The sequence below is a fragment of the Rhinoraja longicauda genome, chromosome 25 (assembly GCF_053455715.1).
Source record: "Rhinoraja longicauda isolate Sanriku21f chromosome 25, sRhiLon1.1, whole genome shotgun sequence".
Lineage (NCBI taxonomy): Eukaryota > Metazoa > Chordata > Chondrichthyes > Rajiformes > Arhynchobatidae > Rhinoraja > Rhinoraja longicauda.
The window spans coordinates 9,147,666-9,174,901 of NC_135977.1; the positions used below are offsets into that span (position 1 = coordinate 9,147,666).

Below are 27,236 nucleotides of genomic sequence, written 5' to 3' on the forward strand. Positions count from 1 at the left end.
CTGTACTTGGCCCACATTGTTTGTGCCAAACATGATACTAAGTTAAACTGATTTTATCTTCCTGTACATGATCCATATCCCTCTATTCCTTGCACTTCCGTGTGCCTATCTAAAAGCCTCTTAAATGCCACTGTTGTATCTGCCTTCGCCATCTCCTCTGGCATTGCGTTCCAGGGCCCCACCACTCTCTGTGTGAGAAACCTGCGCCACACACAACTTCATTAAACATTCCCCCTCTTACCTTAGAACTACGCCCTCTAGTGTTGGGCATTTCCAGCTTTGGAAAAAGGTTCTGCTTTTCTATCTTTGCCTATCTATCTCTCATAATTCTATATACCTTTCAAGTCTCCCTGAACCTGACGTCCTGGAGAAAACAATCAAAGTTTATCCATCGTCCCCTTGTAGCTGAAACCCTCTAATCCAGGCAGCAATCTGGTAAACTTCCACTGCACCCTCTCCAAAGCCTCCACATCCTTACTGTAATGGGGCAACCAGAACTGCACGCAACGCTCTAAATGCGGCCCAACCAAAGTATTAGAGAGCTGCATCATAACACATTATATATGGGGGTATAATTTAAGGGGAACATTAAATTTCAAGATTCGCAATACTCAAACAACAATGAAAAGATTTTCTATAAAAATCAGTGGAGTAAAGCTATGGAACAGAATGAATGCGGAATTAAAACAATGTTCAAACATCATCCAGTTTAAAAACAAATATAAACACATGATTTTTTCTAGGTACAGTGAGGAGGGGGATTAACAGTCACCAGGGGTCTACATATAATAACACATCATTATTTAAATAAGTATATCTATATGAACATACAAGGGTGTATGAGTATTTTTGTATTAATATTTGACTTATTATACGGGTGGGTGACTATATTTGTATTTATATTTTGTATGTAAATGGTCGGGTATATGTATATATATGATTGGCCTAATGTATGTATATATATCAGATGTAGTTAATATAGACATTATTGTGTAAATAGGTATATTCATATGATTGTAGGGGTGAGTGAGTATATATGTAGTTATATATGTATTTTAGGTATTAGTTATTATAGATAATACTTGATAAATATTGATTAGGGAATGGGGGTAGGATTAAATAAGTTCACACTTCTTCCTACTCCTTTTCGCACATGTAAAGACGTTAAGTAATGGATGAAATTCTTTGTATTTCTTCTGTTTTTTGTTGTTGTTTATTTTGTTTTTTAATTGATGTCTTTTAACATGTACGAAATAAAATGATAGAATTAGAATTAGAAAAATATAATAAGGCAGATTTCTTTCCACTCAGGGGTTGAGGGTCTTTGGAGCTCCCTTCCTTCTAGATTTCTGGAACTGGAGTTTTTGCATATTTTATGGTTGTGGTCGGATTCCTGATAAGCAAGAGAGAGAGAGAGAGGTTACCACGGGACGACAGGAATGCAGAACTGAGTTACAATCAGAATACCAAGATCTCATTGAATAGTGAAGCAGGCTTGAAGGGCCTACTCCTGTAAAATACACATCAATTTTGAATTACAAGTGTTAAAGTTGAGCCAGTGAGGCTGTGATTTAAGTAGTCTGGGTGGGTCTAGAAGCCAGTCTTGCTCAGACAGAGGAATGTGTAAGGAAATAATAATGTTATGGCTCAAGCTCTCACTAAAGTGTACGTTCGACTATTCTGCTCTCTCATTTATTGCCACAAATTTAATATTTCTCATTTACAATTTGGACCAAGTACTCAATCTGAAAATCTAAAATCCATATTTGTTAGGAATAATGTTTTCAATTTAGGGGAAAAAATTAGGAAACATTAAAAATGAGAGTGTTAACCTGCATTAGAGGTGTAATAGAGGTTAGGAAAGGGGGGGAGGGTGGGGAAAGGGAGAGAGGGTGGCATAGTAACCTAACTCGTAGAGCTTTTGCCTCACACTTCCAGTAACCCGGGTTTGATCTTGACATCTGGTGCTGTCCGTGAGGAGTTTATACGTTCTCTGTCTGCATGCGTGTGATCTAGTTTCCTCCTACATCCAAAATCGTGTGTTAAACTGTCCTTCATCTGTAGATGAGTGGTAGAATCTAGGAGAGAATTGATGCAAACCCGGAGAGAATAAAGTGGGTCAGTGTATAAAGATGAGGGCTTGATAGTTGATGTGGACTCAATGGACTGCATCTCTTTTTAACTACTAATACTAAACAGGCTACAGTTGGTGATTTAAACATTCATGTTGGTTATATTACCTAGGCTAATCCTTTCTATGGTATCTTACATGCACACTGCTTGATTACATTTCCAAATCTAATTATCCCTGCTGTGTAACCATTATACGACTTTCATCTGCAGACAGATAGAAAATCGTTTTCCTCATACATGTCAAACATAGAACAGCTTTCCATTTTCCATTTATCTTTACAGTTAAGGATAGCCTTTCGTGTGTGTCAGTATCTTTTACATCTCATCATAGTATTCAGTGCTTGCTGGCAAAAATACGTTTATAGCATATCTGATTTCTACGGGTATCATTTCAAAAATGTATTGACTTTATTCCTCCAGAGCAAACCTTCAGTACTTTGCACCCAGCGGGTTTGTCCAAGATTAAGTTACTATTACTTGCACATAGACTCAGCAGAAATTCCTGGCTTAAGTGTCAGAAGTGACTCAGCTGGCAGCAATCCTACCTCCAGTTCAGAAGGTCAAGAAAAGTCTGTCTCGCTTCAAAAATGTTTGGAAGAGTTCCACTAATATTTGAAGAGGAGCAGGAGTTCTCCTTGCCATAAATAAAGGTAAACCAGATAACATCCAAATTGAATCATTTGAACACGTGCTGTCTGTGGGAGCTTGCATTGCACAAAATGATGGCTGTGTTCCTTAAAAGTAAAAGTAGTAAGTAGAGGTCGGCACAGTGGCACAGCGGTAGAGTTGCTGCCTTCCAGCGCCAGAGACCCGGGTTCGATCCTGACTACGGGTGCTGTCTGTATGGAGTTCGTACATTCTCCCTGTGACTGCATGGGTTTCTTCAGGTGCTCCCACACTCCAAAGATATGCAGATTTGTAGGTTAACTGGTAAGTAGGAAAATTGTTGCTGGTGTGTGTATGTTAATGTACGGGGTGATCGCTGGTCAGTGTGGACTTGGGAGGCCAAAGAGCCTGTTTCCACGCAGTATGTCTAAAGTAAAGTAAAGTCTAAAACAGAGCTGTATCAAAAGATACATCTGAAGAAGGGTCCAGAACTGGATTTTCACATATCCATGTTCTTTAGAAATGCTGCCTGACCCACTGAGCCACTCCAGCACTCAGTTATTTTTTTTAATCAAAAGACATCATTCCACTATTGTGAAACATTCCAAATGGAACAGGATCTGGGATCAGAACCAGGTCTCCCGCAATCAATCTCCCTTCTCAATCCAATCTACCTGCCCCGTCCCATCCCATGCATCCTCCTTCCATATTCCATCATTAGCCAATCCACGGTGATTAACTGCGTAGGCAGGAACTGCAGATGTCGGTTTATACCGCAGATAGACACAAAGGGCTGGAGTAACTCAGCAGGTCAGGCAACATCAATTGTAAGCACGGTGATTAACTGTAAGCTTCGCCCCATATCATACTCTCTACTTCTGGGTTGAGACACCCTCTTCCACACACACTCCACCCACCAGTATCACATTCACATCACACCCAGGCCCCACACCTCATTCCACCATGTTATCACTGACCCAGTTAAGGGTCCCTGCATAAATTGGTGCTGGAGCCTCCTCCACTGGAATCTCCAGTGTCAGGAAGACAAACTATGATCATCTATGGACTGTGCCCTATTTGCACTATGGACTTTGTATTTTTGTGCTATTATGGTTACCTAGTCTTACAGTTATTGGTTTACTGTATTTTTGATTATTGCATATTATCTGTGAGGTATTGAGTTTATGGGGCTGTGATCAGCAAGTGAGAATTTCATTGTTCCATTGTTGGTACCTCTGACAGTTAAAGTCTCCTGACTCTTGAACATGTTTGTAAGACTGTCTTCTAGCCAGGGAAAAAGATGGGGAAATATTACATGCAGTAACTTTGGAACTCGGGCTTCTAGGTATTAACATTCCTCAATATACGATATACATTGCTGACATTTGTCAAGATCACCGTATTGAATTTTCTCAATAACTGTACAATTAGTATATTGCATGATAATAAGGATGAGGTTCATTCTTTAGTTTACTTTACTTTTATTTTAGAGAAACAGTGCGAAGCAGGCCCCTTGGCCCATTGACCCCACGCCGACCAGCGATCACCCCATAAACTAGCACTACCCTGCACACTAGGGATAAACTTACAATGTTATCGAGGTCAATTAACCTACAAACCTGTACGTCTTTGGCGTGTGGGAGGAATCCGGAGCACACGGAGAAAGCACACGCGGTCAGGGGGAGAACTTACAAACTCTGTACAGACAGCACCCGTAGTCGGAATTGAACCCGGGTCTCTGGCACTGTAAGGTGCCAACTCTACCACTGCGCCACCGTGCTGCCCCAAAGAAGTTCATAGTTCCTATGAATTAAAAATATTTTGTCCTTCAATTACTCTTCCCTACTCATGTAGGGAAGCAGAAACACGACTTGTTCTTGCTCTCATCAGTGGTTTTATTCCAAGCCCAACTATAGAATCATTTGCCTATTCTGAATGTCCCTACTGTCTTTTGTGCGTAATAATGTTGCAATAATAATAAAGAATCTGAACAATAAATGATGACCTTCCACAGTTAATAATGTTCACACAGTAAAAGAGATGGATCTCAAAATATATATATTTTTAATTCCTATAAACAAGCAATGGATTCTCACCGTTAAAAAAATTGAATTCTCACAATGTCATCGCAATTCCAACGTAAAGGAACGCAAGAGTCTGTAGTGTGTGGTGGATTCAGCCCGGTCCATCAGGGAACTGCCCTCCCCACCAGGGCCGTCTTAACGCATGGGCCTGATGGGCACTTGCCCGGGGGCCCACGAGCATAGGGGCCCCATGCTGATCTGTGTATGTTAAGTGACATGCAATAAATAAATACTACTTTAAAAATGTAGGTTCAATAAGTGCTTTTTTCACAACATTTTCGGTCACTAAGTGCTTCTCACAGCGATCTGTAAGTGCTTTTCGCAACAATGTAGCACCCTAAGTCCATCGCTAAGTGCTTTTCGGTAAGTGCTTTTCGCCGGCACAACAGGGGGGGGCTGGTAGGGAAAGGAGGGTGGGGGAGAGTAACGGTAGGGGCCCCAGTACACTGCTTTGCCCGGGGGCCCATAATGCTGTAAAAACGGCCCTGCTCCCCACCATCGAAAGCATCTACATAATGCTTAAGGGCGACATGGTAGCACAGCAGTAGAGTTGCTGCCTTACAGTGCCAGAGACCAGGGTTCGATCCTGACTACGGGTGCTGACTGTACGGAGTTTGTACATTCTCCCTGTGACTACGCAGGTTTTCCCCAGGTGCTCCGGTTTCCTCCCACACTCCAAAGATGTACAAGATTGTAGCCTAATTGGCTTCAGTAAAATTATACCTCATGTCCCTCATGTGTAAAGAATAGTGTTAATGTAAGGGAATCATCGCTGGCACAGATTTGGTGGGCCGAAGGGCCTGTTTCTGTGCTGTATCGATAAACTAAACTAAATGAGGCGCTACCTCAAAAAGGTGCAATTATCATCTAGGGAAGGAGGGGGGATGGAGGGGGGGGAGAGGATAAGGGGGTTGAGGGGGATGGAGTGGGGGGGAGAGGAAGGGGGAGGGAGGGGCGGGAGAGGGGAGGGGTAAAAATATAATGTTTGTTCTGCACAAGTGACATACACTGTTAGTAAATGCAGAAAAAAAACAAATGTAATCATTGTAATAGTAACAAACTTGAACAATAAACGATGAACTCCCACTGTATTAATAATGAGTTCACACGATAAAAGAGATGGATCTCAAAATAAAATTGTTTGATTCCTAGCAAAAGCAAAGGGCTGTAAAAAATCTTGGATTCTCACAGGGTTTCACAATAGAAGTGTTGGATTGCTACAGTAAAACTCGAGATTCCTTCAGGAAAAGTAATGTATTCTACAATGTATGATGGAATCCCTTCCATTGTAGAAATAAAATCACATCCAATATTGTTATGATGGACAATCATCATAAGGATGAGGATTTCATCTGGTGAAAACAGCAGTTGCAACAATAAAAATGATAGATCCTCAATCAATTTCTGATGGATTGCCATTAAAATCTTATCAACTCCGGCACTATAAAGCATTGGTCTCCCAGTGAATTACAGTGGGAACCAATCACTTTTACAATAAGAAACGTGAAATATGTACATTCAGGGTCTTTTAAGAATGACAACATGGGGTTGAGTAAACGCACTAAAGTCAAATTGGGGAATTTTAGGAAAATTTACAATTACTCATTTATTTTCAAGCCACCTAAAGCAAAGTTTGGTTGAATTTATTGTTGTCATGTGTACCGAGGTACAGTGAAAAGCTTTTGTGGTGTGCTATCCAGTCAAAGAAAGGTTTATGCTGATCACATCTACGTCCCCAGCATTGAGACGTAATTACAAAGAAGGTGTGCTTGTTCCTCTACCTCCATAGAAGTTTAAAGACATTCGGCATATCACCAAATACCCTAACAAACCTCTTTGGATGCACTGTAGAGAGTAGGCTGACTGGTTGTATCATGGCCTGCTAAATAATTCCAATGCAAAGGGCCAAATGGTCTCCTCCTGCACCTATTTGCTAAAGCAACACTAGAAACTGCAGAGTGCTGGACTCAGCCCGGTCTATCATGGAATTAATGGAAAAGATACTTAGGGACAATATATATAATTATTTGGATAAACAAGGCCTGATTAGAAACAGTCAACATGGATTTGTGCCTGGAAGGTCATGTTTGACTAATCTTCTTGAATTTTTTGAAGAGGTTACCAGGGAAATTGATAAGGGCAAGGCTGTGGATGTTGTCTATATGGACTTCAGTAAGGCATTTGACAAGGTTCCACATGGAAGGTTGATTAAGAAGGTTAAATCGTTGGGTATTAATAGTGAGGTTGCAAGATGGATTCAACAATGGCTGAATGGGAGATACCAGAGGGTAATGGTTGACAATTGTATGTCAGGTTGGAGGCCAGTGTCTAGTGGAGTACCCCAAGGATCTGTGTTGGGTCCACTGTTGTTTGTCATTTACATTAATGATCTGGATGATGGTGTGGCAAATTGGATTAGTAACTATGTAGATGATACTAAGATAGGTGGTGTAGTTAATAATGAAGTAGAGTTTCAAAGTCTACAGAGAGACTTGGGCCTTTTGGAAGGGTGGGCTGAAAGATGGCAGATGGAGTTTAATGCTGATAAGTGTGAGGTGCTGCATTTTGGTAGGACAAATCAAAATAGGACGTTCAGGGTAAATGGTAGGGAATTGAGGAATGTAGTGGAACAGAGGGATCTGGGAATAACTGTGCATTGTTCCCTGAAGGTGGAATCTCATGTGGATAGGGTGGTGAAGAAGGCGTTTGGTATGCTTGCCTTTATAAATCAGAGCATCGAATATAGAAGTTGGGATGTAATGTTAAAATTGTACAGGGCATTGGTGAGGCCGAATCTGGAGTATGGTGTGCAGTTCTGGTCGCCAAATTATAGGAAGGATGTCGACAAAATGGAGAGGGTACAGAGGAGATTTACTAGAATGTTGCCTGAGTTTCAGCACTTAAGCTACAGAGAGAGGTTGAACAGGTTGGGTCTTTATTCTTTGGAACGTAGAAGGTTGAGGGGGGACTTGATAGAGGTTTTAAAAAATTTAAGAGGGACAGACAGAGTTGACGTGGGTAGGCTTTTCCCTTTGAGAGTGGGGAAGATTCCAACAAGGGGACATAGCTTCAGAATTGAGGGACAAAAGTTTAGGGGTAACATGAGGGGTAACTTCTTTACTCAGAGGGTGGTGGCTGTATGGAATGGGCTTCCGGTGGAAGTGGTGGAGGCAGGCTCGATTTTATTATTCAAGAGTAAATTGAATGGGTATATGGATAAGAGGGGATTAGAGGGTTATGGTCTGAGAGCAGGTAGATGAGACTAGGTCAGAGAGAGTGGTCGGCGTGGACTGGTAGGGCCGAACGGGCCTGTTTCCGTGCTGTAGTTGTTATATGGTTATATGGTTATCATGGGCACAGTTCTCCCCACCATTAAAAGCATCTGCTTGATGCAGTTGCTACCATCGGGCAGTAGATGCAGAAACCTGAGGCACCACACCATCAAGTTCAAAAGCAACTACAGGTCCACCACCAATTTTCAGGCAACTGGTGGTCCAGCACCTTCTTTAATCCTGACAAAATTAAAAATTAGGAGCGCGCAATTTAAACCCCCCCCCCAAGGAAGTCCCCCCGAAAATGTGGCAGCTAGACTACATAGGGTGAGGCGCCCGATCTCGAACGCATCAGGACTTCCTTGCCAATCCTTGGCGGGCCATATTTGCCCCCCGCAGCCAGGGCTCTGGAACTCCAGCCCAGCCGAAACCGTCAGATCTGTTCCCATAGCTGACTTCTGCAGCCGACTTTGCAGGCCGGAATCTCAGCACCTCAGCAGCCTCGGCAGACCATTCTGGTACCATTGGACTCCTCGCGGAGGCCATGGCCTGTTTGTCCGGCAAAATGGAAAATTCAGAAAGGCTCTGGAACCAAGGATGCTGGAAAATCGGTGGTGGATCTGTACTTTCTTACAACCAACAGGTTCTTGAACCAATCTCCACAACCATAGACCTACCCTGACAATGCACTGTTGTCTTGTTTTTTTGCAGTCTTTTTCTTTTCACTTGTAGAAATTATGTATATGATTTATGTATAATTGATATTTTCATATGTTGTCAGAATTTTATGTGCTTGTGAAGTTGTGCAAGCAAGACTTTTCATTGTACCTGTACCCGTTGAGTTGACAAATTTATTTTCAAGCCACCACACCATATTTTAATAGAACGTTCAAATCCGGCACTTTTCCTAAAGGAATCAATTACTTTTATTGATCGAATGAGTTACTTTCAACCTAAGAATTCCACTTTTTTTACTAAGGGTGTTTATCACTACTACTGCAAGAATACATTATCTTCACTGATGTGAGAATCGTTTGCTGTCAGAGTAAATGGATATTTGGTGTCCAGAATTTGAAAAAATAAAAAATCCTGCTTATACTTATGTCTCAATGTTACTGAAGAATATATTTTTTATATTAGTTTAGTTTAGAGATACAGCGCATACAGGCCTTTTGGCCCACCATGTCCGCGCCAACCTGCGATCCTCTGACATTAACACTATTCTACACACACTAAGGTTAGAGTCAGCCCCTTTTTTTCCTTTTTCAACTAGTAATAGCGATGAGTTGCTGAAGTGGAAGGTGATGGATTTCCACGGTAAAACAGATCGATCCACACAATAAAATAGATGGATTGTCATGGTACATGTGATGCTCCTTCAAAGTAAAATTGATGAATTCCCACTGTAGAAGTTACAAATTAAACAAGCAAAACTAATGAATTTCTACAGAATTAGTGACGGACTGCTGCAATAAAAGTGATGGATTCAACACTGGAAACTGCTGGCCAGTCACGGTATTGCTAATCAACATTCATGGCAAAGCTGCAATTCTCTAAGTAAAGTGAACAGATCCAACTAATAAAAGTGATAGATCCCCAAAGCTAGAAGTAATGAATCCTCACTGAAACGTGTAGGAAGGAACTGCAGATGCTGGTTTACACCGAAGAGACACACAAAATGCTGGAATAACACAGCGGGTCAGGCATCTCTGGGTGTCGTTTCAGGTCAAGACCCTTCTTCAGACTCTGAAGATAGGTCTCGACCCGAACCGTCACCCATTCCTCCTCATACAGCAAGTGGTGGATTCCCAGATTCCAGTCTTTTATATTGGTGGTCACTTGAAGAACCTTGATTAGTAATAGCGTTAAAGGTTATGGGGAGAAGGAAGGTGTAATGGGATTGAGGGGGAAAAATAAATCAGCCATGATCTAATGGCAGAGCAGACTCAATGGGTTAAATGGCCTAATTCTGCTCCTGTGTCTTATGGCCTTATAAATTTGCAATTGTGACCTTTTCCATGTCGCTCTCTCCATCTCTCTAATTCCATATTGATGTTGTTGAAATATCTACAAGGTTTTTTGTTTGATTTTCCTAAATGATTGGCTCCCCTAGTAAAATGATTGTCCATAAATGTCCATGAATGTGTGGATCTGCCATAGAATGAAGTAAAATTGGGGTCTGGGTGAGCAAGGCTCAGACCTGTGCGAGTCCCTGGTTGGAACATTATGGACTCCACCCTTCCCGAGGTCATTGCTGGCTCTAATTTGTTCTGGCCTTTTCTAACCTCCAGTTCACCTCCCCAACCTCTGTCTTTAAGTCTGAAGAGGGGTTCCGACCCAAAACATCAGCTTTTCTCCAGAGATGTTGCCTTACCCGTTGAGTTACCCCAGCATTTTGTGTCCGTCTTTAAGCGACAGTGGGTTATTGGATTTATCCTCAACCGAGTCATTACACATTTCAGTGAACAAGAAATCCACTATAATCAATGGTTCATTGGTTTATTTATTATCACACATAGAGATACAGTGAAATGCTTATTCTGCATGATATCTATTCAAATCATACTATACATGAGTACAATTGAAGAAAGGCACAAAGGTGTTGGATTACCTCATTGTGTCAGATAACTCAGTGTGTCAGGCAGCATCTCTTGAGAACATGGATAGATGTTTTGGGTCGAAACCCTTCCTAAACAGGAAGATCCCATAGCTTACAACGATCTATTCTACATTTTCCTTGAGCTTCATTCCCTTTGATGTCTCGGTTTCACACCTTACCCTTCCATTCCCTTACAGCGAATGCAGCGCCCGAGACTCGGGTTCGATCCTGATTACGGGCACCGTCTGTACGGAGTTTGTACGTTCTCCCCGTGACCTGCGTGGGTTTTCTCCGAGATCTTCGGTTTCCTCCCACACTCCAAAGACGTACAGGTATGTAGGTTAATTGACTGGGTAAAATATAAAAATTGTCCCTAGTGTGTGTAGGATAGTGTTAATGTGCGGGGATCGCTGGGCGGCACGGACTCGGTGGGCCGAAGGGCCTGTTTCCGCGCTGTATCTCTAAATCTAAAATATCTTTGTGTCTCCCTTTCCCCTGACTCGCAGTCTGATGAAGGGTCTGACCCAAAACGTCACCCATTCCTTCTGTCCAGAGATGCTGCCTGTCCCGCTGAGTTACTCCAGCATTTTGTGTCTGTCTTCAGTGTAAACCAGCATCTGCACTTCCTTCCTAACAGGTAATAGGTGAACTCGGGTAAGGGGGGCTTTTTATTGCCCGATGTAGGAGGAACCTGATGCAATCACCTACCTGTCAACAACCCCCCTTCTGCCTGTGTTCACCTGTTACCTGCCATGCTTTGTCCTGCCCCTCCTCCATTCTAGCTTTCTGCCCCCTCCCCTAGCCCCTTACAATGCCTGAAGAAGGGTCCTGGCCTGAAACATCACCCGCCTATGATGTCCAGAGATGCTGCCTGACCTGCTGAGTTACTCCAGCACTTTGTGTCTTTTTTCCCCATAGCTAACAAGTGCCTGCAGACACATGAAACTGCAGATACAAACAAAAAAGCACAACGTGCTGTAGTAACTCAGCATCTCTGGAGAACATGGATATGCACCATTTAGGGCCTGGACCCTCCTTTGGACAGGTTCCTTCAGAGGGGGAACCTTTTTTCAGACAGGGGACCCTCCTTCAGACAAGAGCCCTCCAGCCCCTCTGCACATGAGGCAACCTCATTGTAACTTACTGAATAGTGAGAGGCCTGGATAGAGTGAATGTGAAGATGATGTTTCCCCGAGTGGAGAGTCTAGGACCAGAGGGCACAGCCTCAGAATTAGAGGATGTTTCTTTAGGAAGGCATTGAGGAGGAATTTCTTTAGTCAGAGGGTGGTGAATCTGTGGAACTCATTGCCACAGTCGGCTGCGGAGACCAAGTCAATGGATATTTTTAAGGCAGAGATTCTTAAGATAGACACAAAATGCTGGAGAAACTCAGCAGGACAGGCGGCATCTCTTGAGAGAAGGAATGGGTGACCTTTCGGGTGGAGACCCTTCTGCAGACTGAGTCAGGGGAAATACTGAGATAAGGAAGTGTAAGGTGTGAGAACGAGACATCAAAGAGGGTGGAGATCAATGAAAATGTAGAATAGACCATTGTTAGCTTGGAGAAGGTAACAACAAAGCAAACAGATAAAATGTAATTAGGGACGGTTAGACTGGAGAACTGGGAAGGGGTAGGGATGGAGAGAGAGGGAAACCAAGGGTGACTTGAATTTAGAGAAGTCAATATTCATACTGTTGGGGTGCAAGCGTAAAGCTTGTTATCTTCTCCTAGCTAACAATGATCTATTCTGCATTTTCCTTGACCTGCACCTCCCTTGATGTCTCATTCTCACACCTTACACTTCCTTATCTCTCTGTATCTCCCCCTCCCCTGACTATCAGTCTGAAGAAGGGTTTCGACCTGAAACGTCACCCATTCCTTTACTCCAGCGTTCTGTGTCTATCTTAAACCAGCATCTGCAGTTCCTTCCTACAGAGATAGATTCTTGAGCTAGAAATAAAAACAGCTTTTTCCCCCCCACGAGCAGCAGCTCTACTCAACAGCCAAAAGTCTGTAACCTTCTTTTGCTCTGGTATTTTATTTCATTCTTCACATGTTTAAATTATAATGTTTTTTTAATTCTTAATTGTTTACAGTATATCGTGTTATTACTTGCGAGCAAAGCACCAAGGCAAATTCCTTGTACGTATACAAAACTTAGCTAATAAAATGTATTCAATTCAATTCAATTGATTAGTAAGGGTGTCAATGAGTGGTTATTGGGAGAAGGCAGGAGAATGGGGTTTGGTGGGAGAGATAGATCAGCCATGATTGAATGGCGGAGTAGACTTGATGGGCCGAACGGCCTAATTCTGCTCCGAGAATTTACGGACTTGTGAACTTACTATCTGGCCAGTTGTCCCTCTTTCTTTCATTCATTCATTCGCTCCCGCCCCTGCTGCGCCGCCAGAAAGTGTGTGTTGGATGCCTCTGGTTGGCCGAGCGGGACCGCCGCACTATTCGCAGAGTGGGGGGGAAATGGTAAGTCAGATCTTAAAAAAAAAAAATCGAGCAGAGAATGCCACAACATGCCTGCAGCCCAGGAGAATAAAAATCAGTACGTAGATAAATGACGTTGTATTTTATGTGGGATGTCATTAACCAAAGCAATTCAAAAAGAAGCGGACGTAGACTCGGACTCCCCCCCCCCTTCCCGCGTCTTTGCCCCAGTGGTCCCACTTCCGCATTCGGTTAGAACTTGCCAACGGCCGCCGCTCCCGCGCAACCCAACTTGCCCGCGGAGAGCCCGCCCCCCGCGCGCCCACGGCCAGCCTCCGCGGTCCATTGGTCGAGCGCGCCATCGATCACCCAAGCCGCAGGTCGACCCGCCGCCATCAGGTTAGGTTGCGCTTTTCACCTCAGCCTCCAAAAAAAAAAAATATATTTTTTGCGCCGGGGCCTTCCTTGCAGCAAATACATCCCCCCACCCCCATCCCATCCCCCTCCCCCCAAACTCAGGCTTCACACCGAACGTGGGTTGTACTTGCTGTTTTTGACCTTTGAATGGTGGAGACGGGGCGGCGGTTGCTCGGCTCGGCTGCTGCTGCTGCTGCTTCTTCTCCCGCCGAGGCTGGTGGTGGTGGTGAGATGAGGGGAGGGAAGCTATGCAGTCGGAGCTCACACTGCCTGTGGTTGCTAACGGCGGCCTTGGCGACGGCTCGCTGCTGCCTCGGTGCGAGTGCCCAGCCCGACAAGGTGGTGTGGGCGATCAACGCCGGCGGGGAGACTCACACCGACGTCCACGGCATCCAGTTCAAGAGAGACCCGCTGGAAGGCAAAATCGGCAGGGGTAAGCCATGCATGGTCCACGGACGGTCGCAGGCCCGCGGGGGTAGAGTATAAAACATTTAGTTTAGTTTTAGTTTAGAGATACAGCGCGGAAACAGGCCCTTCGGCCCACCGAGTCCGTACCAACCAGCGATCCCCGCGCGTCAACACTATCCTACACACACACACTCGGGACATTTTTTACACATGTATACCAAGCCAATTAACCTACAAACCTGTACGCCTTTGGAGTTGGGAGGAAACCCAAGTTCTCGGAGAAGGTACAAACTCCGTTTCAGTCAGCACCTGTAGTCGGGATCGAACCCGGGTCTTTGGTGTTGTAAGGCAGCAACCACTGTGCTACCCTAACGTGGGGAAGGAAGTTGGGGTGGTGGTGGAGAGAGTAGGTATTTATCACACTTAAAAGGCCACGTGTTTCTTCCCTCTACTAACCAATGCCGACATGCTCACTTTGCCCCTCACGTTGGAGGCGAACTGGAGAACTTGCATGTCTGCAAAATCAAAATCAATGACCCCCCCCCCCCAAAAACAAACTTTCTCCAAATACTCGTGTGTAGATTAAAAGTAAAGGCTGATGGTTCCAAGGAGAGAGAAGCAAAAGCACAGATGGGAGATCTGGCAACCTTTTCCTCATTGATCTGTGAATCTCATGTGGAGATGGGTTTGTCATATAAATTGACTTACCTTTTTATATCCTGCCAAAGGTTCAAAAAGTAATTGTTTTGGAGTCTTCTGTCTAACACAGAATTTGTACACAAATGCGCTTTGTGTGGAAAATCTGTGTTGCAACTGTCCAATTACTGATGTTAAAATAGCATGCAGATATATGGAGAATGGAACACGTGCATTAAGATTTATTGTATTTGCATGTTAATCGTGTAAATGGAAAACTGGCTACACTTGACAATTCCTACTAGATTGGTTTTTAGTGGTGTGCCATTCTCCTCTCCCCATCTGTGCAACATGGCATTCTTTGAAGGTAGACACAAAATGCTGGAGTAACCCAACGGGTCAGGCAGCATCTCTGGAGAGAAGGAATGGGTGACGTTTTGGGTCGGTTGTCCTTCCATGGCATTCTTTGAATTGGCTGTTAATTTGCTTCCATGAATGGCATTTTGCAATCACTGATTATTGTGCAAAATACCATGACCTGGATGACTATTTTCTTATATGAAGAGTCATACCATCTCCACACAGATGTTAAGAACTTGTAAGAACCAAAAAGGTTACATTCCTTGGGATTACTCTGTCGTTCACGACAATCATCTTTCCACTTTCTACTCAATTAATTGAGAGACCTTTGCACACTAAGGCAATCAATATGAACATTGCTTTATTATTATCACATTTACTAAGATATAGTGAAAAAGCATGTTTTTTGTGCTATCCAGTCAAATCATACTAGATGCAAGTACAACAGTGCAGAATACAGTGTGAGAGCTACAGACAAAGTGTAGGTAGGAAAATGTGCAAGGGCCACAACAAGGTTGGTTGGGAGACCTGGACTCTCCTCACAGCCTGTGAGGGGTCTATTTAGTGATAAAATAACAACAGGAAAAAAACTTATCCTCAATCTGGTGGTACATGCTTTCAAGCTTTTGTATTCTCTGTCCTACCGGAGAGGAAAGAAGAGGGTATGACTGGAATATAACCAGTCCTCAATTATGTCAGCTGCTTTCCCAAGGTAGCTTGAAGTGTAGATGGATTCTGTGTTGGAGTGGGGAGAGGAAAGCTGGTTTTCATGATGGATTGGGCTGCATCCATAGATCTCTGCAATTTCTTGTGGTCTTGGGCAGAGCAGTAACCAATCCAAGTTGTTGTGATGCATCCCAATAGGATGCTTTCTACAGTATAGAAATTAGAAGAGTCATTGGAGACATGCTGAATTTCCTTAGTCTTCTGAGGAGGTAGAGGCAGAGGTATCGGTGTGCTTTCTTGGCGATAGTGTCAGTGTAGTTGGACCAGGATAAAATGTTGGCAATCGTTTATGCCAAGGAACTTGAAGACGTTGACCATCTCCACTTCAGCACCATTGATGCTAACTGTGCATGTGCACCACCCTGCATCCTGATGTCAATGACTAGCTCCTATGTTTTGCTGACATTGAGGGAGAGGTTGTGGTCTTGAAACCATGTCTCTAAGTTCTCTATTTCCTTCCTGTACACCGGCTCGTTATTGTTCGAGATCCGACAAACGATGCGGTGCCATCTGCAAACTTACAAACGGTGTTACAGAGGAATTTGTCTGCATAGTCGAATGCATAAGGAGTACAGTAAGGAGCTGAGAATGCATCCTTGTGGAGCACTGGTGTTGAGAATTATTGATCTTGAGTCTTGAATGCCATTGCCGATTGAGTATACACAGCCATCTAAGATAATGAGTTCTGCACGAGCTGCCTCCTGCACCTGTGCAGAACTCATGAATTTCATTAACTTCACCACTAACTTCCACCCTGCCCTCAAATTCACGGGCTACCACTGACACTGCTGACCCCTTTTTATTTTAGCTCTCCGTTGCCATCACAGGGACAGTGTATTGATTAATGTCTAGCCCAAACCTACAGACTCCCAAAATTAACCGGGCTACACTTACTCAAACCCTGCCTCTTGCAAAGACACTATTCCCTACTCTCGATTTCTCCGTTGCAACAGCTCTCAAGATGAGGCTTTCAATTCTAGGACATCCAAGATGTCCTCTGTCTTTAGTAAACTTTGTGTCCCCCCCCCCCCCCCCCCGCTGTCTTTTAGACTTTAGAGGTACAGTGTGGAAACAGGCCAATCGGCACATTCTGTGCCGACCGACGATTACCCCATACATTAGCACTACCATAGGTACCCTACACACACCAGGGACAACTTACAATTTTACAGATACCAATTAACCTGCAAATCTGTATGTCTTTGGAGTGTGGGAGGAAACCGGAGCACCCTGAGAAAACGCACGTGGTCACGGAGAGAACGTACAAACTGCACAGACTGTACCATAGTCAGGATCGAACCTGGGTCTCTGGCGCTGTAAGACAGCAGCTCTACTGCTGTGCTGCCCAGGTGAATCACTCGCCCACGTCTCTTCTGTGTCCCATAGCTCTACCCTCGCTGCTCAGCCCCCCAGTCAGAAGGTTAGAGCTCCCCTAGACCTCGCCTTTTACCCCATCATCCTCCACAACCAGCACATCATCCTCTGACATTTCCATAACCTCCTCCATTCTCATCTTCCCAAGCCTATCCCTATCCACCTTTTGCAGAGACAGCTATCTCTGCAACTCCTTGGTTGACTCATCTCTTACCGCCCAAACCACCCCCTTCCCAGGTACTTTCCCCTGCAACCACATGAGATGTAAATCCTGTCCATATAATTCCTCTATCCAGGAACCCCAGCAGTCCTTCCAGGTGAGACATAGGTTCACGTGCACCTCCACTAACCACATCTTCTGCATTTCGTAGTCTCCATGTGGCCTCCTGTACATTGGCAAGACCAAGCGTAGACCTGGCAACCGTTTCGCTGAAAGTTTGGGCTCAATCTGCCAAGGCCCACTGGATCACCCAGTTGCTAACCATTTTAACTCCATTTCCCTTTTCATCATGGGCCCCCTCCATTGCCATAGTGAAGCCACAAGCAAACAGCACCTCATAATTCCGCTTAGGTGGCTTTCTACCCATCAGCATGAATATTAAATTCTCAAATTTTAGGTAACTACAACCCCTCTCCCTTCTTCCCACACCCACCTCCCTTTCTTTCCCACCCTCCTCTCTACTATGCGCCACACCTGAACTTGCACCTATTACCGCCCTTCCACATTCCTTCCTCTAACCTCACACTTTGTAACGCTTGAATCCCTTCGTCTCATATCTTGTAGCTTTTCAACTCTGGACCTTGTTCAACCATCTGTTTATCAAAAACCCCTCCTCGCTTGTATCAACCCTACTACCTTCCAGGCATTGTCCTGCCCCTCCTCTCTGACAGCTTTCTTCCACCTCCCTCCCCCCCCTTACATTCATTCTGAAGAAGTGTCCTGACCCGAACTATCACCTATCCTGTTCTCCAGAGATGCAGCCTGACCCTCTAATTTACTCCAGCACTTTGCGTCTTTTTTTGTAAACCAGCATTTGCAGTTCCTTGTTTTAATATTCTCAGAAAAAAATCTGACTCTTATAATTAACTCTTTAAATGCCTGATTCCTTATCATGAGTTTGACATGCTAATTTACACATTCCTTTTCATTCTTCTGAGCTTCAAAAAAATAAAAGCCCATTCTACTCAAGTCTTTCATAGAAAATAGGTGCAGGAGTAGGCCATTCGGCCCTTCGAGCCAACACCGCCATTCAATATGATCATGGCTGATCATCTAAAATCAGTACTCTGTTCCTGCTTTCTTCCCATATGCCTTGATTCCTTTAGTCCTAAGAGCTAAATCTAACTCTCTCTTGAAAACATCCAGTGAATTGGCCTCTACTGCTTTCTGTGGCAGAGAATTCCACAGATTCATAATTATCTGGGTGAAAAAGTTTTTCCTCGTCTCAGTCCTGAATGGCATGTTCCATATATGTACTGTAAGAAAATAACTGCAGATGCTGGTACAAATTGAAGGTATTTATTCACAAAATGCTGGAGTAACTCAGCAGGTCAGGCAGCATCTCAGGAGAGAAGGAATGGGTGATGTGGAGCTTCTCTCCTGAGATGCTGCCTGACCTGCTGAGTTACTCCAGCATTTTGTGAATAAATTCCATATATTTACCATCCTCTGACTGAAAAAAATGGGCCCCGGGTTCCTATTAAATCTTTCCCCTCTTACCTTAAACCTTTACCCTCTGGTTCTTGATTTCCCCATACCTGGCAAAAAGACTATGTATTCACCCTATCTATTCCCCTCTTGAATATATACACCTCTGTACAATCACCCTTCAGTACCCGACTCTCCATTGACTAAAGTCCTAGCCTGCCCAACCTCTTCAGAAATATTTTCTGCATTCTTTCCAGTTTAATGCACTCAGTTTGTTCTACAACAGCTAAATTGCCTGATTTTACATGTCACTGCTGTTATCTCTAGACCAGCCTTTTTCCTACAGCTGAAAAATTTCTCCAAGTTAAACCTTCCCTGTCTTTGTCTTATTGCTATTGATAACTTGTTATTCAAGTTATCAAGATATTGGTCTCAGCCCAATTTAAATCACATCCATCCGAACAAAAGACATCTTGCTTCTTCTTGGTGTCATTAACCTATGAATTGAAAGCCCTACCTCTTTAAGGCATGTGTTTACACGTTTAATTTGTTTACTGATTTGCCAGTTTCTGTGGCTTGAGCAGCAATCTAGAAATTCCTTTTTTAATTCTGTATTTTAGTTGTACTCGGCCTGTCAGATTGCCTCCGCATTTCTTTGGTGCAGTTGGTTCCTATATAGACCATCTCAAAGAATCCTTCAATCCATCTGAATCAGTTTGAAGAAGGGTTCCGACCCAAAACGTCACTTATTCCTTTTCTCAAGAGATGCTGCCTGACCCACTAATTTACTCCTGCTTTTTGTGTCCACCAGTCCTTCTCCAGACTCAAAGAGACCCCTTAACTCTTAAATTATCTGGAACTATCTGGATCTGTAGCTGTGGAGAATAGTCTTTTCCTTATTTTGTATTATTTCCTCGCATTTTCCAGTTTCACCTTTTTGATCCCTGCTTGTTCCATCATTTTATGGTCGACTTTGTGTATCTGTACACAATCTATACTAATTTCCAATGCCTATTTAGCTTTCTGTTACTGACTGCACAAAGCCATTCCCTATCCTCGGAGATGTCGATGCGTTGGTTGAAATGTCGAGGTGATTTCCTCCCACTCTCTGCTACCAATGATCTTATTTGCTCAAACTGCAAGAAATAGTAACTACAATGTAGCAAACTGTTTCAAGATGCTTCAGCCACATGATTGAAAAAAGTTAACATTTGGTTACATAAGGGGATGTTAGGGCAGAAGAACCAAATTTAATCACAGCTGAGGAAAATATAATAGCTGCTAGAACAATTAACTTAGGAGGTGGTCAAAAGACCAGTAAAAAAATTGAGATCGGGAAAATAATTGTAAATTTACGCTGTTGCTTAAGAGAAAGTCAACGTGTGTCAGTGGGTGCAGGATTAGTGAGTGGAGTATATCAGAGCGCAAACAGAACACACTTAGATGACCTCCAGATTATAGAGAAGCAGAATAAGGAAGGTCAGTGAAAGGACACGGGAATAGCTGAGGCAGGAAATAAATTGGTCTAGGAGATCTGTGAAAATGAAAAGAGTTCAGGAGTGTTTAATTGTTTTATGGACTGGGACCAGAACAATAAAATGCTTGCTCGCTGCAGTTCTGTAGGCATGATAAAATGCTACAACAAAGCAAATATCCAATAAATGAACAAATTTACCAGGCAAATCAGATGGCGATTGTGCAAGCTAAAGTGTGTAGTGCAGCCTCAGTATTGCAAAGTCCATACTAGTTCCATGCTAAGGTAAGTTCTGGGTAGGGTTGGGCTTGGAGGTAATGGTTCTCAGGCTCCTGTAAGCAGTGAGATGAAAGCATGGCCAGGGACTGTGTATCCTTGATATTGATTGTCACCTTGAGGCAGCACCTACCGTAGATCCATTCGAAGATGGGGTGGTCAATACCTGAGATAGATCAGGAAATGTTCACCGCTTTCTGCAGCCTCCTGGGCGTTTTCTAAAGCTTATCTCAATATCAAAATTGGTACCGAGCATGTACATAAACCGGTGTCAGATCATTGCCAGGGAGAAGCATGGAAGTATTGTCAAGGGAATGTATTTTCTGCTGCTTTGCTGGATAAGCAGTCTGCCACTGTAAAGAAAGTGGAGAGCTTGAGAGGTAGTGTTCTGGTAATGTTGACGATTTCAGAATATATGTGAAAACTAATGCTGTGCTTTTGAATGGTTGTCCTGAACAACAAATATTTGGGGATATATATGGGAGGGAGATGAGAAGCAATGTTTGGGAGGGGAAGCCGAATTAACAATGTAGGAACAAGGAACTGTAGATGCTGATTTACAAACAAAAGACACAAAATGCTGGAGTAAATTAGTGGGTTAGGCAACATCCCTGGAGAACATGGATAGGTGATGTTTTGGGGTGGGGTCCTTCTCCAGACCAAAGAAAGGTCCCAACCTTTCTAGGGATGCTATCTGAGTTACTCCAACCCATTGCCCCAACATTGGACAGAAACTGCTTGAGTAACTCAGCGGGTCAGGCAACATCACTGGAGAACATGGATACGTGACGTTGAGAGTTGGAACCCTTCTCCAGGCTGAAGAAGGGTCCCGACCCAAAGTGTCACTTATCTGTGTTCTCCAGGGATGCTGCCTGACTCACTGAGTTACTCCAGCACTTTGTGTCTTTTAGCAACGTTTGGGCAGGAATTGAACTCATTGCAGGTGCTTCTTTGCCTATGATTGAATATAAGAAAATGTAACCAGTAAATGTAGAGCCACCCAGCTTGTTGAGAGTGGAGCAACAATGGAAGGTATAGTGTGGTTAAGGATTTAGACTACTAGTGGATCAGGAAGAAGCTATGTAGGGTACCCCTGTCACGTAAAATTTCACTACACATTTTTGCTTCGTCTTTTTAGTAATTTGGCATTGGCAGAACTCCAATTGAAGGCACTCAAATTAGTACGTCCTGGAATGATAGACACAAATGTGGAAAGCAGCCTCGTGTTCAAAGACTGCAAAAGATAAGGAACTGGGAAATGGGGCACTTGTTTGCAATGACAGAAATATAATTTTTGTTTTGAGAGGTGGTGATTACAGATTTATAGCTATATTTAAAAAAAGTAAAATATCGTAAATGCTGAACATCTAAAATTAAATCATAAAAATTGCTTCATATAAGCAGCCATTTGGGTTGTGTATTGTAGTGGAGGAAAGTGTAAATGTTTTAGTTCAACCTGAAAGTCATCTTTATTGAATACTAGACCAGGTGGACCCGTTGGGCCCAAACCTCCCCTGCATTGGTACAGCACCCCCTCCATCTCTCCCTCCCCTTCCGCCCCTCCTCCCCTCCCCCCCACTACCAACTCCCCCTCTGCCCCTCCCCCTCTCCTCCCCACTCCCCTGCTCCCCCCCTTCCCCTCCCCCCCCCACTCCATCCTCCTCAACCCCCCTTATCCTCCCCCCTCCCTCTCTCCCTCCCTCGGAGATAGATTTAAACTTTAAAATGTGAATAACTTAAAAAATATAACACCAGTTTCAATGAAACTTCTTCCATTAGCACCAAAGGGACAACGGTGAGTAAGGTGGGCCTAAAATTGTCATGCTATCATGAACAAACAAACGAGAGTTTTAGTATATAGATTTCCAGAATTAAAATGGGATCCAAAATGGAGTTGATAGGTCTGCACTTACTCAGTGAGAAATTTAGTGAGAATAGTTTGTGGGGAAAAAACAGGTAGTGAGTCTTGTGGTCAAGATTGTGAGTTTGTAGTGAGATGAAAGGAGATGAAAGAAATTGGAAAAGAAGCAGGGATGTTGGTTAAAGGATTTTTTTCACTGGAAGTCTGTGACCAATGGCTTATTGCGGTGATCGGTGTAGAAAACCCTTTTTGTTATAAGATACTTTAACAACCAGCTTATGCATACGAGGTGTGATTGGTAAGTTTGCAAATAAAAATTTGAGGTGTTGTTAATTGTGAGTCGGATAGACTTTGGTTACAGAACAATTTAATGAGCTGATAAAATGGGTAGAGAAATGGCAGATGGAATTTAATCCTGAAAATGTACTGCATCTTTGAGTGGGCAATTAAGGCACAGGGAAGTAATTTGGCGATGAAGGTGTAAGGGGATACGCCTTCTTTGGGCATAGACTTGAAGAACAGGGAGGTTATGGTACAACTATACAAGGCACTAGACTAGAGAACTAACTAGTTCCCGTCACTGAAAATGATGTGAAGGAGAATTTGCAAAGCAGATTCACCAGGACTTTAGAGCGATTTAACTACGAGGAGTGAATGGATAGATTGGGTTTTTTTCCTTGAAGTGGGAAGGTCGAGAGGGACCCAACTGAGGTATTCAAAATTGTGCAGAGTATGGATGGGAAGATAATGAGATTTTTATTTCCTCTTTAGTAAAGGTGTCTGTGACCAGTTGGCATGGGTATAAATCAAGCGTTAGGATATTTAAAAAGAAAACTTTCATCCACAGGTTGGTTGAATCTGAAGTGTGCTGGAGTGGAGGAGGGAGCTACTGGCACACAACATTTAAGAAATGTGTAGGAAGGAACTGCACATGCCAATTTATATCGAAGACAGACACAAAGTGCTGGAGTAACTCAGCGGGTCAGGCAGCATCTCTGGAGAAAAAGGATGTGTGACGTTTCGGGTTGGAACCCTTCTCCAAACTGGAGAAGGGTTCCGACCTGAAACGTTGCCCATCCTTTATCTACAGAGACACTGCCTGACCCGCTGAGTTACTCCAGCACTTTGTGCTTAGAGGAGCATCGGAAGTGTAATGCATAGAAAGCTACGGGCTGGTTACTGGAAAATGGTTGTAGGTGTTTGAATCTGCCTTCCTCAAATGCCTGCACAGTGTTGATGTGAGACCACCTGCACTGCACTTGTCCGTGCTACCTCGTCTTGTTTGAAGTATTTAATTAAAGTTTTATGCAATTAGATCCCTACGGTTTTTTAAAATAAAAAAACAATTAATGTAAGTAGTTTTAAATTATTAATTTGATACAGTTTTCATAGGATCCTGTTTTTAAATACTTCATGAAAGTGATTGATGTGAACTGGCTTTTTTGCTACACCTCGAGCATTGGTGTTTGGTAGACTAATAAGTGTACATATAATTACAAATCTTCAATCTTCCTACTCATTTGAGTTTAATCAGTCTGTAAATTCATGAAGTAGTAAATATTAAACTGTCAATTCTGTATTAATTCATCTCGGCTGTACTAGTGCTACATTTGCCTTTCAGGTCTGCTTTGCCATGAGGCAGAGAGGAGAGGAGAAAATGAGGCCTCGACAAATATTTGTCAATGTTGAGAAATGTTTGGCTGATCGGGAAGAGAAAATAGGTTTTGTTTGTCTATTTTAAGTTTGTAAATATATTAAAATGTTAATAAACATAGCCTCTGCCAAGCTTAACATTTTAATATAAAATTGTGTTGAAGTGCGATTCTGCTCAGAGGTGACTATAGTAGCTTTCAATTATTTGGATATTAATGAGACATGTCACTCTTTTTTTTCTATATCATTAGTTGCCAAAAATGAAAAGTGGAATACAGGGAAAGAGAGAACAAATCAGTTGACGTAAACTGCATATTTTATCTTGCATCAGGAATTTTCTGTTAATATTGATACCGTGCATCAAGGAAACTCTTGAAGTGATCGTAAGATCATGGAATCACCATAGCAGGGAAGAAGGCCACTTAGTCTATGTGGCTCTTACTCATCGTTTGTGGGACAAAGGAGGAGGCCTTTGTTAAGCTTCCGCAAGGTAGGCTGCTGTGAAAGGTTAGATCGAATGACATCCAGGGAGAGCTATCTATCAAGATTCAGAATTGACTAAATGGATGGAAGCAGAGGGTGGTGGTGGAAGGTTGATTTTCAGACCGGAAGCCTGTGATTCGTGATGTGCCTCAGGGATTGGTACTACAAACATTGCTGTTTGTAGTTTATGTCAATAATTTAAATGAGAATGTACAAGGATGATTAGTAAGTTTGCAAATGACACTAAAGTAGGTATTGTAGAAAGTGAAGATGGTTATCAAAAAATACAGCAGGCTCGTGATTAGGTGGGCAACTGGGCTGAAGAATGGCTTCCAATGTTGAATGCAGATATGGGTGAGATGTTGCATTTTGTGAAGTCAAACCAGGGCAGCACCTTCACAATGAATGGTAGGGGCCTGGCGAGTGTCGTAGAGCAGAGGGATCTGGGAGTACAGGTGCACAGTTCTCTGAAGTACTGTAGCATCAGAGGTAGATAGATTGGTTATAAAGACTTTTGGTACATCGGGCTTCAACAGTTAGGGGTATTGAATGTAGAAGTTGGGATGTTATGTCGAAGGTAGACACCAAATGCTGGAATAACTCAGCGGGTCAGGCAGCATCTCAGGAGGGAAGGAATGGGTGACATTTCGGGTCAAGACCTTTCTTCAGACTAATGTTGGGGGAGGGGGCGGGACAAAGATAGAATGTAGTCGGAGACAGGAGGACTAGTGGGAGAACTGGGAATGGGTGAGGGGATAGAGAGGGAAGCAGGGACTATCTGAAGTTAGAGAGGTCAATGTTCATACCGCTGGGGTGTGAACTACCCAAGCGAAATATGAGGTGCTATTCCTCCAATTTGGGCTGGGCCTCACTCAAACAATGGAGGAGGCCCAGGACAGAAAGGTCATATTGGGAATGGGAGGGGAAGTTGAAGTTTCTGAGTCACCTGGAGATCAGGTACGTTAAGTTGGACTGCACTTGGTCTCGCTGATGTAGAGTAGTTGACACCTGGAACAGTGGATACAGCAGATGAGGTTGGAGGAGGTGCAGGTGAACCTCTGCCTCACCTGGAAAGACTGTTTGGGTCCTTGGATGGAGTCGAGGGGGAGGTAAAGGGACAGGTGTTGCATCTCCTGCGGTTGGAGGGGAAAGTACCTGGGGAGGGGGTGGTTTGGGTGGGAAGGGACGAGTTGACCAGGGAGTTTTGGATGGAACGGTCTCTGCGGAAAACAGAAAGGGACGGAGATGGGAAGATGTGGCTAGTATTGGGATCCCGTTGGAGATGGCGAAAATGTTAGAGGATTATTTGTTGTATGCGACGGCTGATGGGGTGGAAGGTGAGGACAAAGGGGACTCTGTCCTTTTTGCGAATGGGGGGAGGAGGAGCAAGAGCAGAGCTGTGGGATATTGAGGAGACCCTAGTGAGAGCCTCATCTATAATGGAAGAGGGAAATCCCCATTTCCTAAAGATGTTATGTTACAGTTGTACAAGATGTTGGTGAGTCCTTATTTGGAGTACAGCGTTCAGTTTTGGTTACCCCGTTATAGGAGGATGTTATTAATTTGTGAAGGGTTTAGAGAAGATATATGAGGATAATGCCAGGACTCGGGCTGAGCTATAGGGAGAGATTTGGCAAGCTAGGACTATTCCTTGGAATGCAAGAGGCTAAGGGGTGATTTTATGGAAGTGTATGAAATCATGAGTGGAAAAGATAGGGTGAAAGCCTGAGCCTTTTGTCCAGGGTAGGGGAATCAAGAACCAAACGGCATAGGTTTAAGGTGACGGGGAAAGATTTAATAGGAACCCGAGGGGCAACCTTTTCACTCGCAAGATGGTGGGTATATGGAATGAGCTGCCATGGTAGGTTGTTGAGGCAGGTACTATAACAATATTTAAAAGACACTTGGAGAGGTATATGGATAGGAAAGGTTTAGAGGGATATGAGCCAAATGGGGCTAGCTTAGATGGGGCGTCTTGTTTGGCATGGACAAGTTGTGCTGAAGGAGTTATTTCTATGCTGTGTAATACTCCAGATCCTGCAGTTTCCTATTTTCTTCGCAGCAGCTTACACATTTTCTGTCTCATGCCTATCCAGTTGCCTGATGAAAGTCCTGATTTACTTTGTGCCTGCCATCCTTGTAGATAGTGAGCTCCAGGCCATACGGTGATCTGCTTAGAGGTTTTGTCCCACTCCTCTCTATCTTTAACCCACACCTTTACATTCTTTAATCATTGAATTTTGTTTGTGGGAGCAGCTTCTCTCGATTTGCTTTGGGTGGGAAGGGACGAGTTGACCAGGGAGTTTCTCCATTCCAAGCTTGTACTTGGAACACTTCCAATACCTTTTTTAGCACACTCTTGAACCACATTCTTCCTAATAGGTCTCTAGGTGTGAATGCAATGCTCCAGTTGTGGCTGTACGAATGTTTTATGGATGTTTGACGTAATCTCCCTATGTTTGAATCCTGTCCCTCTTATTAAACTGAGGGACTCTTGTGCTTTACAGCTGCCATCTCAACATTAACCTGCTCCTTTTTCATGATTTATGCATGTGGTACACCTCCAGGTTGCAAGTGTGCCATTTTAAAAAAAATAGTTTGTTCTGGGTGTCTCACACAGGTGCCCTTAAGGTGTTAATCACCCATCTTTACTCATGAGTCTGCAGAGTTTTATGGTGTGCAGTTTTTGCAGAAAATTAATCCTTTAAATTTTTGATCCAAGTAAAATGTGTTAATGGCATGAACTGATTTTTTTAAACTTCAATTTCCTACCATTTTAATATAGG

At 43.4% G+C, this 27,236-nt stretch overlaps 1 protein-coding gene and 1 long non-coding RNA gene across 2 annotated transcripts in view; one reads left to right on the forward strand and one right to left on the reverse strand.

Moving 5' to 3' along the window:
• Positions 1-1,154: 1,154 nt before the first annotated feature.
• LOC144605726 (uncharacterized) lies at positions 1,155-13,959 on the reverse strand. Its single transcript, XR_013548886.1, has 4 exons — positions 13,693-13,959; positions 13,041-13,151; positions 4,836-5,021; positions 1,155-1,393 (listed from the first exon to the last, which is right to left on the reverse strand). It is a non-coding gene; the product is annotated as an uncharacterized LOC144605726 (long non-coding RNA).
• Positions 13,413-27,236, forward strand: part of mlec (malectin) — a 47,668-nt gene continuing 33,844 nt past the window's right edge. Inside the window, exon 1 of the mRNA XM_078421237.1 lies at positions 13,413-13,984. Within this exon, the coding sequence (XP_078277363.1) occupies positions 13,699-13,984 (286 nt within the window). The 5' untranslated portion in view covers positions 13,413-13,698. The remainder of the gene's footprint in view (positions 13,985-27,236) is intronic.